The 14,128-nt window shown below is 51.8% G+C and overlaps 1 protein-coding gene and 1 long non-coding RNA gene across 17 annotated transcripts in view; one reads left to right on the forward strand and one right to left on the reverse strand.

Moving 5' to 3' along the window:
* LOC137486353 (uncharacterized) overlaps positions 1 to 14,128 on the forward strand; it is a 417,767-nt gene that overhangs the window by 81,283 nt on the left and 322,356 nt on the right. The window lies entirely within an intron of this gene.
* Positions 1 to 14,128, reverse strand: part of EHMT1 (euchromatic histone lysine methyltransferase 1) — a 120,694-nt gene that overhangs the window by 31,028 nt on the left and 75,538 nt on the right. For all 16 annotated transcript variants that reach the window (XM_068211549.1, XM_068211546.1, XM_068211558.1 and 13 more), the window contains 7 exons: positions 12,423 to 12,600; positions 10,941 to 11,077; positions 9,977 to 10,165; positions 9,245 to 9,325; positions 7,101 to 7,221; positions 5,163 to 5,294; positions 1,474 to 1,619 (listed from right to left, as the gene is read on the reverse strand). In XM_068211549.1, the coding sequence (XP_068067650.1) occupies positions 1,474 to 1,619; positions 5,163 to 5,294; positions 7,101 to 7,221; positions 9,245 to 9,325; positions 9,977 to 10,165; positions 10,941 to 11,077; positions 12,423 to 12,600 (984 nt within the window). The remainder of the gene's footprint in view (positions 1 to 1,473; positions 1,620 to 5,162; positions 5,295 to 7,100; positions 7,222 to 9,244; positions 9,326 to 9,976; positions 10,166 to 10,940; positions 11,078 to 12,422; positions 12,601 to 14,128) is intronic.

Raw genomic sequence — 14,128 nt, forward strand, 5'->3', positions numbered from 1 at the left:
CTTGGCCAGACTGATCCCTGTCACCACCCCGAGCCCAGGGGCTGCAGGGGTGGCACAAGGGGACCATGGATCTTTTCCTGAGGAGGAATTCTACTGAGGCGAGGAAATTCCACTGACATGTGGAAAGCTGCACTACCCATGTGAGGAAGACCCTGCACTGCTATGCCACACTTTATTATTTGTTAGAAACTCTATAACAAGTTCAACATGATTAATTGCTATTTTCCAACCATTAGAGAGTGCAGCAGGGTGCTCAGAGCTATTTATAACTCTCCAAGGACATGACAGTCTGGAGAAGCCACTATTCACACATATAATATTCCTCTAACATCTCTGAGTCACTTATCCCATTATCAAAAAGAACCCAACATAAAGCATGGCCTTTGCTGTTTCTCCCTGTGATTTATCCAGGGACAGAACTGTCAACTCACCATAGCCAGGAGCAGGAATTCTTTCACACACCTTGTATTTGTTTAGAAACCCTGGGGTCCCCCCTCTCTATGATGAGTCTCCCAGGACATTTTCTCTTTAATGAATCAATTTTGCCATTCTTTGGAAATTCCTCTCTCTACAGGGACCAGCACATACTAAGAGAAGCAGAGCTGGTCTACAAACCGGATTATCCCTTTGTCCCTCCATCCACCCTACTCCTGGGATCCTAGAGGAGAACTAGGGATATTCTCATTCCTTGTTCTACCACTGGTGAGTGTGAGAGTGCTGTAGTGAGGCTGAAGCTGAAAAGAAACCCAAGTGTCTCCCAGTAAAAGGAGAAACCATCAAGAGCATTCCTGTCCTGCAGTTCTCACTTTCCAGATTTTGGAATGGAGTCACTTCTGCCACTTCCTTCCACACTTCTGGAACCAGCAGAGCCCAAGCAGCCTGGCTGTGACCCAAAGGCATCGAGTGCAATCCCTGTCAGGCAGGCAGACTGGGGCTGCACAGCTGCCAGGACATGGAAGCTTTGGGACAGAAAGAGAAGAGGAGAGAGAAAGGCTGGGGCAGCAGAGGCCATGCCAAGCTCCTGAACTCAACACCTGGCCACAGAAAGGTTTGCAGCAATTCCTTCGCAGTCAAGGGAAACCAGCTCCAATCCTTGACTGGATTTTCTCCCTCTGATGCAGGTTCCTGTATTTGAGTCCATTGGGCCTGAAGTTTGAATGTTACATCAGCCAGATCCAGCCACACAGGCCAGGACAAGCCCGAGAGAGCCACCCAGAGCCTCTCCCAAAGCAGACACAGCACCTGCTCCCTTCCCAGTGGCCTCACCCCAGTGCTGGGACAGGCACAGAGTGCTGGAGCTCTCAGCTGAGCAAGGGGGACACAGGCCCTGCCATTCCTCACACCAGTGGGTCCCAGTCTAGCAGGCCCAGAGCCCCAGTGTGACCCCACACGTGCTCCTGGCACAGCTTTTCACTCTTTCTGGCCTTGTCCTCAGCAGGAAAGGCTGTGGGGAGCTAAAGGACAGGCTCCTACCTCGTTATCCACGCTCTCCGTGGCCATGCACTGGTTGTTGGCTAACGTGGTGATCTCTCTGCTTTTGGGGGTTTCCATTCGACAGCTACACAGGGGCACTTCCTGCAGACCATCCACTTCCATTGCTTCAGGGCCATTGGAGAGACCTGGGGCACAGAAAAACAGCAAATTAACTCCAGTTCTCTTCCAGGAGAAAGGATTCAGTCCATCAGCATGTCCTGTGATGCCATCAACAACCATCAGCATCCATCAACACCAGCCATCTTCCCATTCCATGTCCTGAAATGCTCTCTAGGCTTTAGCACCACCCTGTAAGAGAGACCCTTTTACAGCAGCTGGAGTTTGCAAAAGCCTCCTGCACTTTTCCAAGTCCAGCCACACTCAGCTGACTGTGATGAAATCAAGAGTGATAAGTTAAGATCAGTTTATTCTGAGAAAACCTCAAAAAGGCAAAGCAATGAGGTGCAGGTTTTTATCAGCCTCTCTCCCCTCCCCACAACACTGGGCTCTGGCACCAGGAAATTTGCAGGAAACCACCCAGAGCTGGAAATTTGAATAGGCAGTGAAGTGATAAATAGAGATGATCAAGAAAGCACAAACTCCTATTTGCAAAGGCTTATTACACAGATGGGAAAACAAAATTCCTGGGACTGTTTGGTGTCAGCCAACCACAAATTATTTACTTTGGAAAGAGAACAAACCAGGGAAAAGAAAGCAGCAAGATGCTCCAATGTTCTTGCCTTTTCCTCGTCTCCTCTCAGATGTTGAACATTTACAAACCTATGGAAAGGTGGATGAGGGATGTTGAGGGGGGTCACTGTGGGAATATTCCTGTGGTTCCTCTGGATTGAAATCAACCACTGGGTTACCCAAGATTGCCAAGCACTGGCCCAGTGACAAGAGGGTTGATTCCAGTCCTAAGCTCCTCTTCCAGGCCTGCACCAAACCATGTCTGCAATGTTTGCAGCACAGAATCCTTTGGCCTTGGGGCTGGTTCACCCTGAAGCTTTCATCCCAAGCTTTCCCTGCCCACTGCTCTGGGATTGACTCACACTGAGAAGGAAGCTTGCTGCTATTTTTCAAGCTTTTGAATGGGAATGTAGAGTTCTCTTGCTGGGAGGTTTTGCAGATTTAACTTCATCCCAGGGGGAGATTCCTCTTCAGCTTCCCTGGCAATGGCAGCCTTCCCCCAGAGCACCCTGCCCGTGGCTCTGACCCTGCCAGCCGAGCACAAGCCCCTTTCATCCCATCAGGAATTCCTTGAGCCAACAAGTTGCAAGCCCAAGCCTAGCAAAGGGATATTTCAAGACATACAAGGCCAGGGAAAGTCCTCACTGTTTTCATGTAAAATCCTGTCAAGATCTTAAAGGTTTAAGAGTTTTCTCTGGGAGCACAAATCACAAAGCTCATTCCTCGCCTTCCAAGCTGTCACTTCCCTAATCTGTCTGACATCCAGAGGCTCTGGTGAAAGCATCCCTCATCCCTCCTGACCCTCCCTTGGTGGAGAAGGCTCCCACCCTCTCTTTGATGTGCCTCTATCAAAGGAGCTAGACAAGCTTTGAGGGAGCAGTGGGGCAGATGGGTGGATGCAGCCAGGGGATGCTGGATCTGAGGAGAGTTCAGCACTGGGAGCAGCAGCTGGGGCTCAGCACCCAGGGCCCAGCACCAGCCCCTCCTCTTCCCAGGGCTGAACGAGCCGTTCCTGAGGGGGCAGTGGAAGCAATTCTGGGGGGATGCTGAATCAGCATATTTCAGGGAATGGAGGGGAGCTGCTGACTGGGACAGGAGGGCTGGGGCAGTACCTTGGACCCTTGGTGAGAGTATTCCTGAGCTGACGTGCCTCACTGGAACTGGGATCCCATCTACAGCCTCATTCCATCCCAACACCCTCCCTATCCTCACCCACATCCCCAGCCTCACCCCATTCCAAATCCATCCCCATTTCTATCCCAGCCCCATCCCTACACTCATCCCCATCCCAGCCCCATCCCTATCCTCATGCTCACCCCCAGCCCAGCCCCATTCCCACCTCCTCATTCTCATCCCAGCTGCATTCCTATCTCAACCCCATCCCTACCCTAATCTTCATCCCCAACCCAGCCCCATATCCCTCCTTATCCCCATCCCAGCCCCATATCCATCCTTATCCCAAACTCAACCCCATATCCATCCTTATCCCAAACTCAACCCCATATCCATCCTCATCCCCAACCCAGACCCATATCCATCCTGATCCCCAACCCAGCCCCATATCCATCCTCATCCCCAACCCAGCCCCATATCCATCCTCATCCCCAACCCAGCCCCATATCCATCCTCATCCCCAACCCAGCCCCATATGCCTCCTTATCCCCAACCCAGCCCCATATCCATCCTTATCCCAAACTCAACCCCATATCCATCCCAATCCCCAACCCAGCCCCATATCCATCCTCATCCCCAACCCAGCCCCATATCCATCCTCATCCCCAACCCAGACCCATATCTATCCTCATCCCTATCCTCATCCCCATCCCCATCTCCTTCCCTATCCCAACACTCATCCCCACTCCAGCCCTATCCTCCCCCTCATCCCGATCCCTAATCCCAAACCCTAATCTCCATCCCATCCTGATCCCTAATATCCATCCCATCCCTAACCCGGATCCCTAACCCCGATCCCTAACCCCCATCCCATCCCTAATCCCGATCCCTAACCCCCATCCCATCCCTAATCCCGATCCCTAACCCCCATCCCATCCCTAACCCCGATCCCATCCCATTCCCGTTGCACTGCGCGCTCTGTGGCCGCCAGGGGGCAGCCGGGGCCCCACACGGCACCGCCCGCCGAACAAAGGGACCCAAACCCGACCCCAAACCTGACCCCAAATCCAAACCCGACCCCAAACCTGACCCCAAATCCAAACCCGACCCCAAATCCAAACCCGACCCCAAACCTGACCCCAAACCTGACCCCAAATCCAAACCCGACCCCAAACCCGACCCCAAACCTGACCCCAAATCCAAACCCGACCCCAAACCCGACCCCAAACCTGACCCCAAATCCAAACCCGACCCCAAACCCGACCCCAAACCTGACCCCAAATCCAAACCCGACCCCAAACCCGACCCCAAACCTGACCCCAAATCCAAACCCGACCCCAAACCCGACCCCAAACCTGACCCCAAATCCAAACCCGACCCCATACCCGACCCCAAACCTGACCCCAAATCCAAACCCGAGCCCAAACCCGACCCCAAACCCGACCCCAAATCCAAACCCGACCCCAAACCTGACCCCAAATCCAAACCTGACCCCAAATCCAAACCCACCCCAAACCTGACCCCAAATCCAAACCCGACCCCAAAACTGACCCCAAACACAACCTCAACCCCAAACCTGACCCCAAACCTGACCCCAAATCCAAACCCGACCCCAAAACTGACCCCAAACACAACCTCAACCCCAAACCTGGCCCTCAAACATAGCCCCAACCCCAAACCTGGCCCCACATTCAAATTCAAACCAGACCCCAAACCCAGCCCTGACCCCAAACCCAAACCCAGACACAAAACCAGCCCTGACCCCAAACCCAGCTCCAACCCCAAGCCCAAACCCAACCTCGACCACAACCCAATCCCCTCTCAAACCCATCCCCAACTCCAGATCCAACCCCACACCTAAACCCAACCCCAGCCTCAGCACTCACCTCCCACTGGCGAGGAGAGGATCCCCTTCACCCGGAGGTCCAGGGAATCCAGGGACACCTCCATGTACTCCATGCTGTTCTCCTGGCTGGGGCCCTCCCTGCTGCCCAGCGAGGGTTTATAGGCTTCAGCACCTGCATGGGAACAGGGGATTCACACAGACCCCACAGGAAAAGCCACCCCATGGCTGTGAGGCCATGCCTCGAGCCCGGGCTGCGCAGGCTCCCTGTGGGAACCACGAGGGCAGAGCACAGGGAGTGTGCCACCACATCTGGGCACGGCCGGGCACTGGTCTGCTCACACTGAGCTTCCACCTCCACCCAGGCAGGGAACAAGAAAAGGGAATAAATGAGACGAGTTCAGCCTCTGCAAGGGCACAAGGAAGGGGTGAAGCAGGGCTTGAGCATCCTCCTGCCCCCAGGCTGCTGCACAGGGCTCAGGTACACGCTGGCCAGGCAGAGCCAACTGCACCTCAGGAGGAGATGAGACAGGGGACATCCAGCTGAGTGGGAGGGGAAACACAAAAAAGTAAAGTTGTGCCTCGAAGTGAGCAGAGCTGCTGCTGGGAAGAGACTGTGGGAGAGGGAACCGAGTGTCTCTGCACTACCTTGGCTCCACTTTCTCTCCTGCTTTGCTTCTGCCAGTCCAGCTTGGCCAAAAGAGTTTGGTTACCCTTCCAGACCAGCTCCCACCTTTACTGAAGGGGCAGAAAACCAGCCTTCATGTGAAATGCAGAATTAGATATTTGCTGTGACAGGGATCAAGGGTCCCTATGGCACCCTGGGAGGAAGAGGAGCGAGCCAGGTGAGTGAGAGAGCCCAGGCACAGAGCAGGGGCTGGAAAATGGTCAATTCACTTAGAAGTACCAAAAAGCTGCTGTTACAAAAATGACCTTTTTGCACTGAATTAGCAACCCAGAAGAATAAAAATAAACCCTTTGGTGGCACTGGATGTATGACACCTCAGCAATGAGGCTGAAGGCACAGCTGCGCTATCCACTTTATCTCTCCCATGTCGTTACCTTTCCCAAAGAAGAAGCACCACATCCAGCCTGCACTCCTGCCTCTCCTCACCTCTTCCCTCTCACCAGAGCTCACTGAAAACTTCTTTGGTGCTCAGTGACTCAGGACAAACAAGAGGGACTCCCTGAACAGCACCCACACTTGAGATGGGCCCGAGGCAGCTCCTTCCAAATGCTGTGGTTCTTCCACAAGGAGCAAAGCCAAGCTGCACATTCCATTCAGCTGCACAAGCACCCACACAACAGCAATGGAGCACCATTCCAGGGTGGTTCTTTCTTCTCCTTCTGCATCTAAACATGCTCCTTGAGCTCATGGGACAAGAGTCCACATGGACACATCACAGTCCCAGACTGCTTTGGGTGGGAAGGGACCTCAAAGCCCATCCAGTGCCACCCCTGCCATGGCAGGGACACCTCCCACTGTCCCAGGCTGCTCCCAGCCCTGTCCAACCTGGCCTTGGGCACTGCCAGGGACCCAGGGGCAGCCACAGCTGCTCTGGGCACCCTGTGCCAGGGCCTGCCCACCCTCCCAGGGAACAATTTCTTCTGTATAGATAACATCAATTTCCTGTCTTTCAGTCTGAAGCCATTCCCCCTTGTCCTGTCACTGTCTCCCGATACAAAATTCCTCTTCCTCCTTTTTGTAAGCCACATGGAGCCATTTTTTGGATACTGTAAAATAAATGGATTGCTGAACATAATGAAGTTCCTCCAGCATTCCAAGGACAAAGCCATGAGTTCTGCTGTGACAGTGACACCAGCAGCTCCTGCCAGTGAGGGGCAAGTTCACAGCCTGGCTCATCACAGCCCAACCTCAGGAAGGAAGAGTGAGACTGCAGACTTACAGGCCTCAGGTCCTTCCCCCTGCACCTGGGAGGCTCAGTGGGGTGGAATTTAGGAACAAAACCCCTTTAATTACCTAGCACACCGCCTTGTTTCTTTTTATTCCTCCGCCTCCTCTTGCGGGTGGGTTTCAGCCATGGACTGTCCGTCTTCCCTTTCCTCTTCAGCAGCTTCTTCTTGACACTGGACTCGGAGCTCTGAAGAACCAGAGAGGCCACGTGCACGTCAGGCATGGTGGCACCAGGGTCCCTTTGTGGAACAGCCCTCACCCAGCTCGAGCTGTGTGAGAAGGACCAGGGCTTTGAAACCAAGGGGTGCTAAGATGCCTTTATAGCACTGAAAAGGAAACTCAGGCACACGTGTGGGTGGATTTCCTGTCAGTTCAGCAGGGCAGGCTGCACTTTCTCTTCCATGGAGGCCCTCACACCACACTCATGAGCAGCACTGCAAGTGGGCAGGCACATGCACACTTCCAGCTTCTCCCAAAAAATAACTGTAGAATCACGGAATATCCTGAGCTGTAAGGAACCCACAAAGACCACCAAGTCCAGCTCCTGGTCCTGCACAAACACCCCACCCCGTGCCTCAGAGGGTTGTTCCAACGCTTCCTGAGCTCTGGCAGTTGAGTTTTCAAACTAAAATATTCATGTTTCTCCACAAAAAAAAAAACCACTTTGCACTTGAAGGGCCACCTGTCAGGGCTGGAGTGGACCCAGGGGAACTGAACTCTAGAGCAGCAGAGCAGCCCCCTCCCTGAGCCAGGCACAGGGCAGCACAGACCAATCATGCAGCAAATACTCAGCCACACATATGAATCTCAACAGACTTTGGGGTTTGGTTTTAAAAAAAATTCAGTTGTCTGGGGTGGGGTTTCAAAGTCAACATCAGAACAGGAATCAGGCACCTCAACCCTGCCAGGGTTTAATGCATCAATCATAAAAAGTCATGTTCAGACTGAAACTCTCAACTCCTGATGCTTATCCAGCTGTCAGCAAAGCCTTGGAAAAACCTCCTGGTACCACTACCAGCAGCTGGATCAGGCCCCACCTCCACAGGCAGCTGTGCCAGGCTCTGCTGTCCCAGTGAGGGAACACGTGGAGCTGAGTCCTGGCTCTCCAGGGTGTCTGTGCTGCCCCAAAATCCCTGAGTGTGGGCTCAGCACGTGGCTTTACCCCAACTGCATCACTCTGCTCATGGGAGAGGTCTGTGTGTGAGCCAGTCCTGTCTGGGAGCTGATTGACCCAGCAGAGCTCAAACCCCTGTCCAGGATGTGGAGATCCCACCTGGGACTTTGGATGTGAGTCCCAGCCCAAGCCTTGGTCTGGGCTAACACAACAGACTGGCCTGAGCCACCCAAAACATAGCCAGGCTGCACACCCCTGCTCCTCCTGGGCTGCTGCAGTGTCAGAGCACAGGGAACAAGACCCTAAAGAGCTTCAGGGATTCATTTGATGTGTTTTGTGAGCATGATTCTACCTTCAGCTCAAAACATCAAGAATTTTCTCAAGGTGACTGAAGAGTTGAGTGCCTGAAATGCTGGCTCCTCAACTTGAGAGGCTGTGGAAGGACAGTTTTTAAGGAAAGGGGAAGGAGGCAGACAGAGACATTCAACGAACAGTCTAAATTAAAAAATCATCAGCTTCTCTTCAACAGCCATCTAAAAATAAAAAGTAGAAATCCCCAGCAGCTGCTGAAAGTCTTGACCTGGTGCTGTATGACCAAGGTCCCAGGGAGAGTGTCTGTCTGTCTGTCTGTCCGAGTGCTGTTCGTCTCTCTGGTAAGAGCTGCTCACCAGGAATACTGAATTTAGGCTGTGGGCTGGGCCAGTGGATCTGGGAACAACCCCACCCCAGCAAACCTTCGGGTTGGTGAGAAAGCTTTGCTGGCTCCTACCAGGTGCCAACTGAGGAACTCAGGCACCATTAAACACCTCTGCTAACATTCAAATGATTAAAAGCAGTCAACACCTTGTTGAAAACAACAAAAGCCCATTCGTTAGCATCAGAAATTAATTAATTGTGCCACGGATCAGGGTTAAGCACCTTGTGAAAAACAATACTCCGTGTGTGGGTGGTTTCAGAGAATGAGTTTTGTCAAGGAGACTTGAAACTGCACCACTTTGGCTTTGCTCCCTCTCTCTCTTTCTGGCAGCAGTGCAAAGGGGAAAAATTATTATCAACAGGCCACGGGCTGAAAAACACATTTAGCAGCCCAGCTTACCAAGTCAGACTCGTCTCCATCCTCCTCCTCCTCCCCTGATTCTACAGACTCTTGCTCTTCCTCAGACTCGCCATCATCGATCTGCAGCCACCATTTGCCCAAGAACAGAATGGGTCAGTCAGGTCGGGTCTCCCAGAAGAGAGCATCCCCTCCACCCCGGTGATCCCAGCAGAGCATCCCCACCATCCTGCTGTGCCCCACAAACATCAGAGCACCTCAACCCCAGCCCCAACCTGGACATGCACTGAGCTCAGTGAGTTCCAATCACATCATGGAACACCCAAGAGGAGGTAGAGGGAGAAAAAAAAAATGACTCCAGAATAAAGTCTTCCAACTAAATTTCAACTTCTTTGATAATCCCAAACAAGCCTCATGCCTGTACTGCGTATTAAAATTCGGGGGGAAAAAAGTAATTAGATTATTTTAGTGCTTTCCCAAGCAAGATTGGGAAGATGTCTCCTATTGGTTCAGGGAATCCCAGAACTACACGTGGTAGTGGTTCTGCAGAGTGGATCCCAGAACTGTGTAGGGCTGGAACAGGGAGGGGAGATGGGGAGACCCTCACAGGTGCAATGGGAAGTAGGAAATGGTCACAAAGGGCCTCTCTACCCTTGCTGATCCTTCTGTCATCTTGCAGGTGAAAAAAAACTTAGAAATTGCTTCGATCCATGCCCCTCCTATCCCTGATACCCCATCCTGCTCCTCAGGCCCTGCTCAGGGCACAGCAATCACCTTCCTGGCGTTGTCTGCATCGGACGCGCTGTCCTTGGAGGTCCTGTTGTCATCCACAGGGAACATGGATGCCTGATCTGCTCCATGATCATCTTCCTCTTCCAACTCATCCGAGTCCTCCTCCTCAGAGTCCACATCTATGCTTTCCCCGTTCACGTGGGGGCTGCCATCCCCCAGGTCCTTGTCACTCTGGAAGTCACCCAAGCACACCAGACACAAAGACAACATCAATTCCTGGGACAGAGCAGCTGGATCCATCCCAGATTCTCCTCTGTGCTTGGAGCTCTAAAGCTGGCTCTGTGTCCCTCCAGAGCTCCTGCCATGTGTCACCTCACCCTGCTGGACCTGGGGACCACAAGGAGTCATTCCAGACTCACATGGTTGCATGGGATGTTAGGGGAGAGCCCCATTCCAGCTCCACCAGGGATGCAGGAAGGTTTCTAGGGAAAGGAAAGGGAAATTACATCACACTGGGATTTTCTTATCACTCCTTGAAATCCTAGCACTGTTCCCCTTGAATTCTAAGACCAAAACTTCAGGGCACAGGTTGTAGCAAAAGCAGAATTTCATCAGGAGTCAGTCCATGTCTAAACTTTTATAAGTAACCAAGTGGTTTTCTGTACAGCCTCAGGCAGCAACACGAGACCTTGAGGACCAAAACAAAAAGGGGCTTGCATGAAATCTCTCCAGTTGCCCAGGATCCACATGACAGAAGGGGAACATTCATTGGAAGAAGTTTGTTTAGGAGCTGGTACCTGAACAGCCCCTCTGGAACAGTCATTCCCAAAGCAGCAAGGCTGCTCTGGGCAGGAAGCTGCTGCCAGAGGGAAGACGAGACTCTGAAGGGAAGATGTTGATCCCAACAAGCCAGCACATCCCTGCACCTCCACGTGGGTTTGGTGTCCAACAAAAGGGACATGTAAGTGACAACAAACACGTGCAGTGGGCTCAGTGCTGCCCTTACCTTGGCACCCACAGAGGAATGAGTTATGCTCTTAAACATCTCTATCATTGTTCTCTGTTTTAACACTTTGGTCTTTTTCTTGGGAACCAGGCTATAGGTTCCCATTCTCCGTTTTTTCTTCCGAGATACTGCAGCAGCTGGAAAAAAGAAGCAGAAGGAACCCAAAGTTTGCTCAGGAATAAAAAGAAGGGATAGAGAGTAGGGGCTGCACTGAAGAGAGACTTTGGACAAAAGCCTGGAGAGACAGGACACAGGGAGTGGCTTCCCACTGCCAGAGGGCAGGGATGGATGGGATGTTGGCCAGGAATTGTTCCCTGGGAGGGTGGGCAGGCCCTGGCACAGGGTGCCCAGAGCAGCTGTGGCTGCTCCTGGATCTCTGGCAGTGCCCAAGGCCAGGCTGGACAGGGCTGGGAGTGACCTGGGACAGTGGGAGGTGTCCCTGCCATGGCAGGGGTGGCACTGGATGGGCTTTAAGGTTTGGTTAGAAACCCAAACCTTCTGTGATTCTATGAAATCACACCTGAGGGCACGACCTGGGAAAACTCCCCACTCCAACAGATTTATTTACAAGTCAAGGAGAAGATGACACACACGGATGTGCAGACACATGGACAGCTTCCTGCCAGGGCTGCAGAGCTGCCCAAACTCTGAGTGCCCTCTGCATACTCCTTCTGCCCCTCCATCAGCACATACAACATCAAATCCTTAAATTATCCTGCGTTTGGCAGTGCTGCTGATGTTGTAGGAGGCTGAATGGAATCCAATTGCTCCAACTGAGGCTGCAAGGCCAACAATACTGACTGACAATGGAAGCAATCTGACAATAACTGAAGAACACACAGGGAAAAGACACCTTACATAAAGAGCTGTTTGCCATTTAACCCCACTTCACACCTACTATGGAAATCTCTTTGATGCCTTTCACTCCTGTGATTAGGTTTTAATTTGTTAAGTCTCCCTCTTGGCCTTCTAATCAAAGCAGACATTGCAGCTCCCTGCCTGCTGCTGACTCAGGTGACTGCACAGCAGAAGGATGCTTGGTGGTCTCTTTTAGGAACAGCCAGCTTCAGCACCACTGTTACTGTTTGCACTTGCACAGCCTGTTCCTTGGAAGCATTCTTCATCTTCCATGGTAATGAAATTTCACCAGAATTTATGAAGAGACCACTAAAAAATTCTGTGAACCCAATTAATTTTATTTATAAGGTTGTAATTCTTGGTAAGCAGCTGTGGAGATATTCAAAGCCCTAAAGAACTTATAGAAACCTCTTCAGAACATCCCAGAGGAAAAAGGGATCAATGTGTCTCCTCTAAGAAAAGCTTTTAGTAGAAAAATGGGAAGGGAGTCCTGGAGGAGTGGCAGAAAGGTACTACCAGACTTTTAATCCTTGTTAACCTTCTCATCTCCCTCTCAGCCCCACACACAGGTTTGGGAGGTGGGAGCTGCTCAGGACTCCAACATTCCAGCCCTTCCCTTTGTACCTGTCTGCGACTTGGTGGTGGCCACATAGCTCTGGTTCTGAGGTAGTGACTGGTGAAGGCCCGGGAGAGAGGGCAACGACAACGGCTTCACAAAGTCCAGCATGTTCTCAAACTCCTTCTCCTTGGATTCCTTCTGATCTCTGCTGTCTCTCCCATCTTTGGGGTCTTTACTTGCATGCTGGAAAACAAAAGGCAGTTAAATTGAGTTTTTGCATTGAATAAGTAATTTTTAAAAATTAGGAAATTAATTTAATTCCTTTCTCTCAACCAAAATCCCTTTCATCTGAAGACAGGACCACGTTCCCAGCAGGAGCACACCACCCCTCCTCCAGCACATCAGGGGGCTTTGCCCAAACACTCCCAGCCTGGCTGAGTGACTCCCCCCGGGCTGAAGGCTGTGCAGGTGACAGTGACCTCGCAGAGGCAATGACAAGGAGCAGACCCTGTTTACACAGCTCTGGGTGCCTCTGGAGAAGAGGATCCAACTCAAGCACAGCACTTATTCCCTGTCACACCAAGCACGCTTAGCAACGTTCCTGCAGAGCTGTTCTAGAGGAGCAGGCAGCAAAGGAAATGGATTTTCCTTTTGGACAGCATTTGGCACCACTGAGCCTCAGCAAAGGCTCTCCCTCTAGCCCAGCACACAACAACCACAGCCAAAGCAGCTCCTTCCTTGCCACTGAGGTGCATCTACAGATAGCTGTCCAAGCTTCCCTTAACCCCCTCTTCCCACTCCAGCTGCTGCTATTCCAGGCCCCAGGCAGGCTCCCGGCTCCTACTGCAAACCAAGGGAATTTTGTAGTTGCTCCTGCAGCCCCTCCCAGGCACCACAGCCACTCACAGCTGCTCTGAATTGAGTCTGTACCCGAGACAAAGTCAAATCCTGCACCTCTGCTTATGAAAGAAGGGTTCCTACAGCTCCACAGAAAATCATTTAGGTCGGACAAGACCTTTAAGGTCACCAAGTCCAACCATTAGCCCAGCAGTGCCAAGTCCACCACTCAGCCATGTCCCTGAGTGCCATTGCTCAGCTTTTGATGTTACTTCAATGTTTTCCTCCTCTAATTTAGGAAACAATCCCCTTCCTGTGTGTCTAACTCCATTTCATGTACCCTAAAAGCCTCAGATAGAGAGGTCCAGACTGTGTTTGTGTTTCCTTTTCTCATCTGTGTTTATTCTTTAAACAGCCATGGCTTGGTTTGATGGTGCTTTTATTCCTGTGCCTTTTGTGTCAAGTGTGGCAAAGGGAAGCCAAGGTCAGGGCCAGGCCCCTTAGTCCAGTTCACTGAAACATTTTCCTGTCACAGCCCAGCAAGGAGGTAGCTCGTGAGACAAGGAAACACATGGAGGAACATGAAACAAAGTCTCTGCTTGCTCTTCTCTCCCACAGGGTCAGCAGACACTGGGGTGAAAGCTGCCTCTGCTGTGCCATTTTACACTGGATTTGCCCTCTGATTTATCCCACTGCATCCAGCTGTACAGCAGGCAGGTCTGGCAGAGCTGCTCCAGCAAAACACGAGAACAAGCAGCAGAACACAAGGAAAGACTGGGAGAGTTTGGATTGCTCAGCCTGGAAAAGAGAAGGCTCTGGGGAGACCCCATAGTGGCCTTCCAGTACCTGAAGGAGCTACAAGAAAGAGAGAAACTCTTCACAAGGGCACAGAGTGCCAGAACAAGGGGGAATGGCTTCACACTGAAAAAGAGTG

Source organism: Anomalospiza imberbis, chromosome 21, assembly GCF_031753505.1.
Source record: "Anomalospiza imberbis isolate Cuckoo-Finch-1a 21T00152 chromosome 21, ASM3175350v1, whole genome shotgun sequence".
NCBI classification, from domain to species: domain Eukaryota; kingdom Metazoa; phylum Chordata; class Aves; order Passeriformes; family Viduidae; genus Anomalospiza; species Anomalospiza imberbis.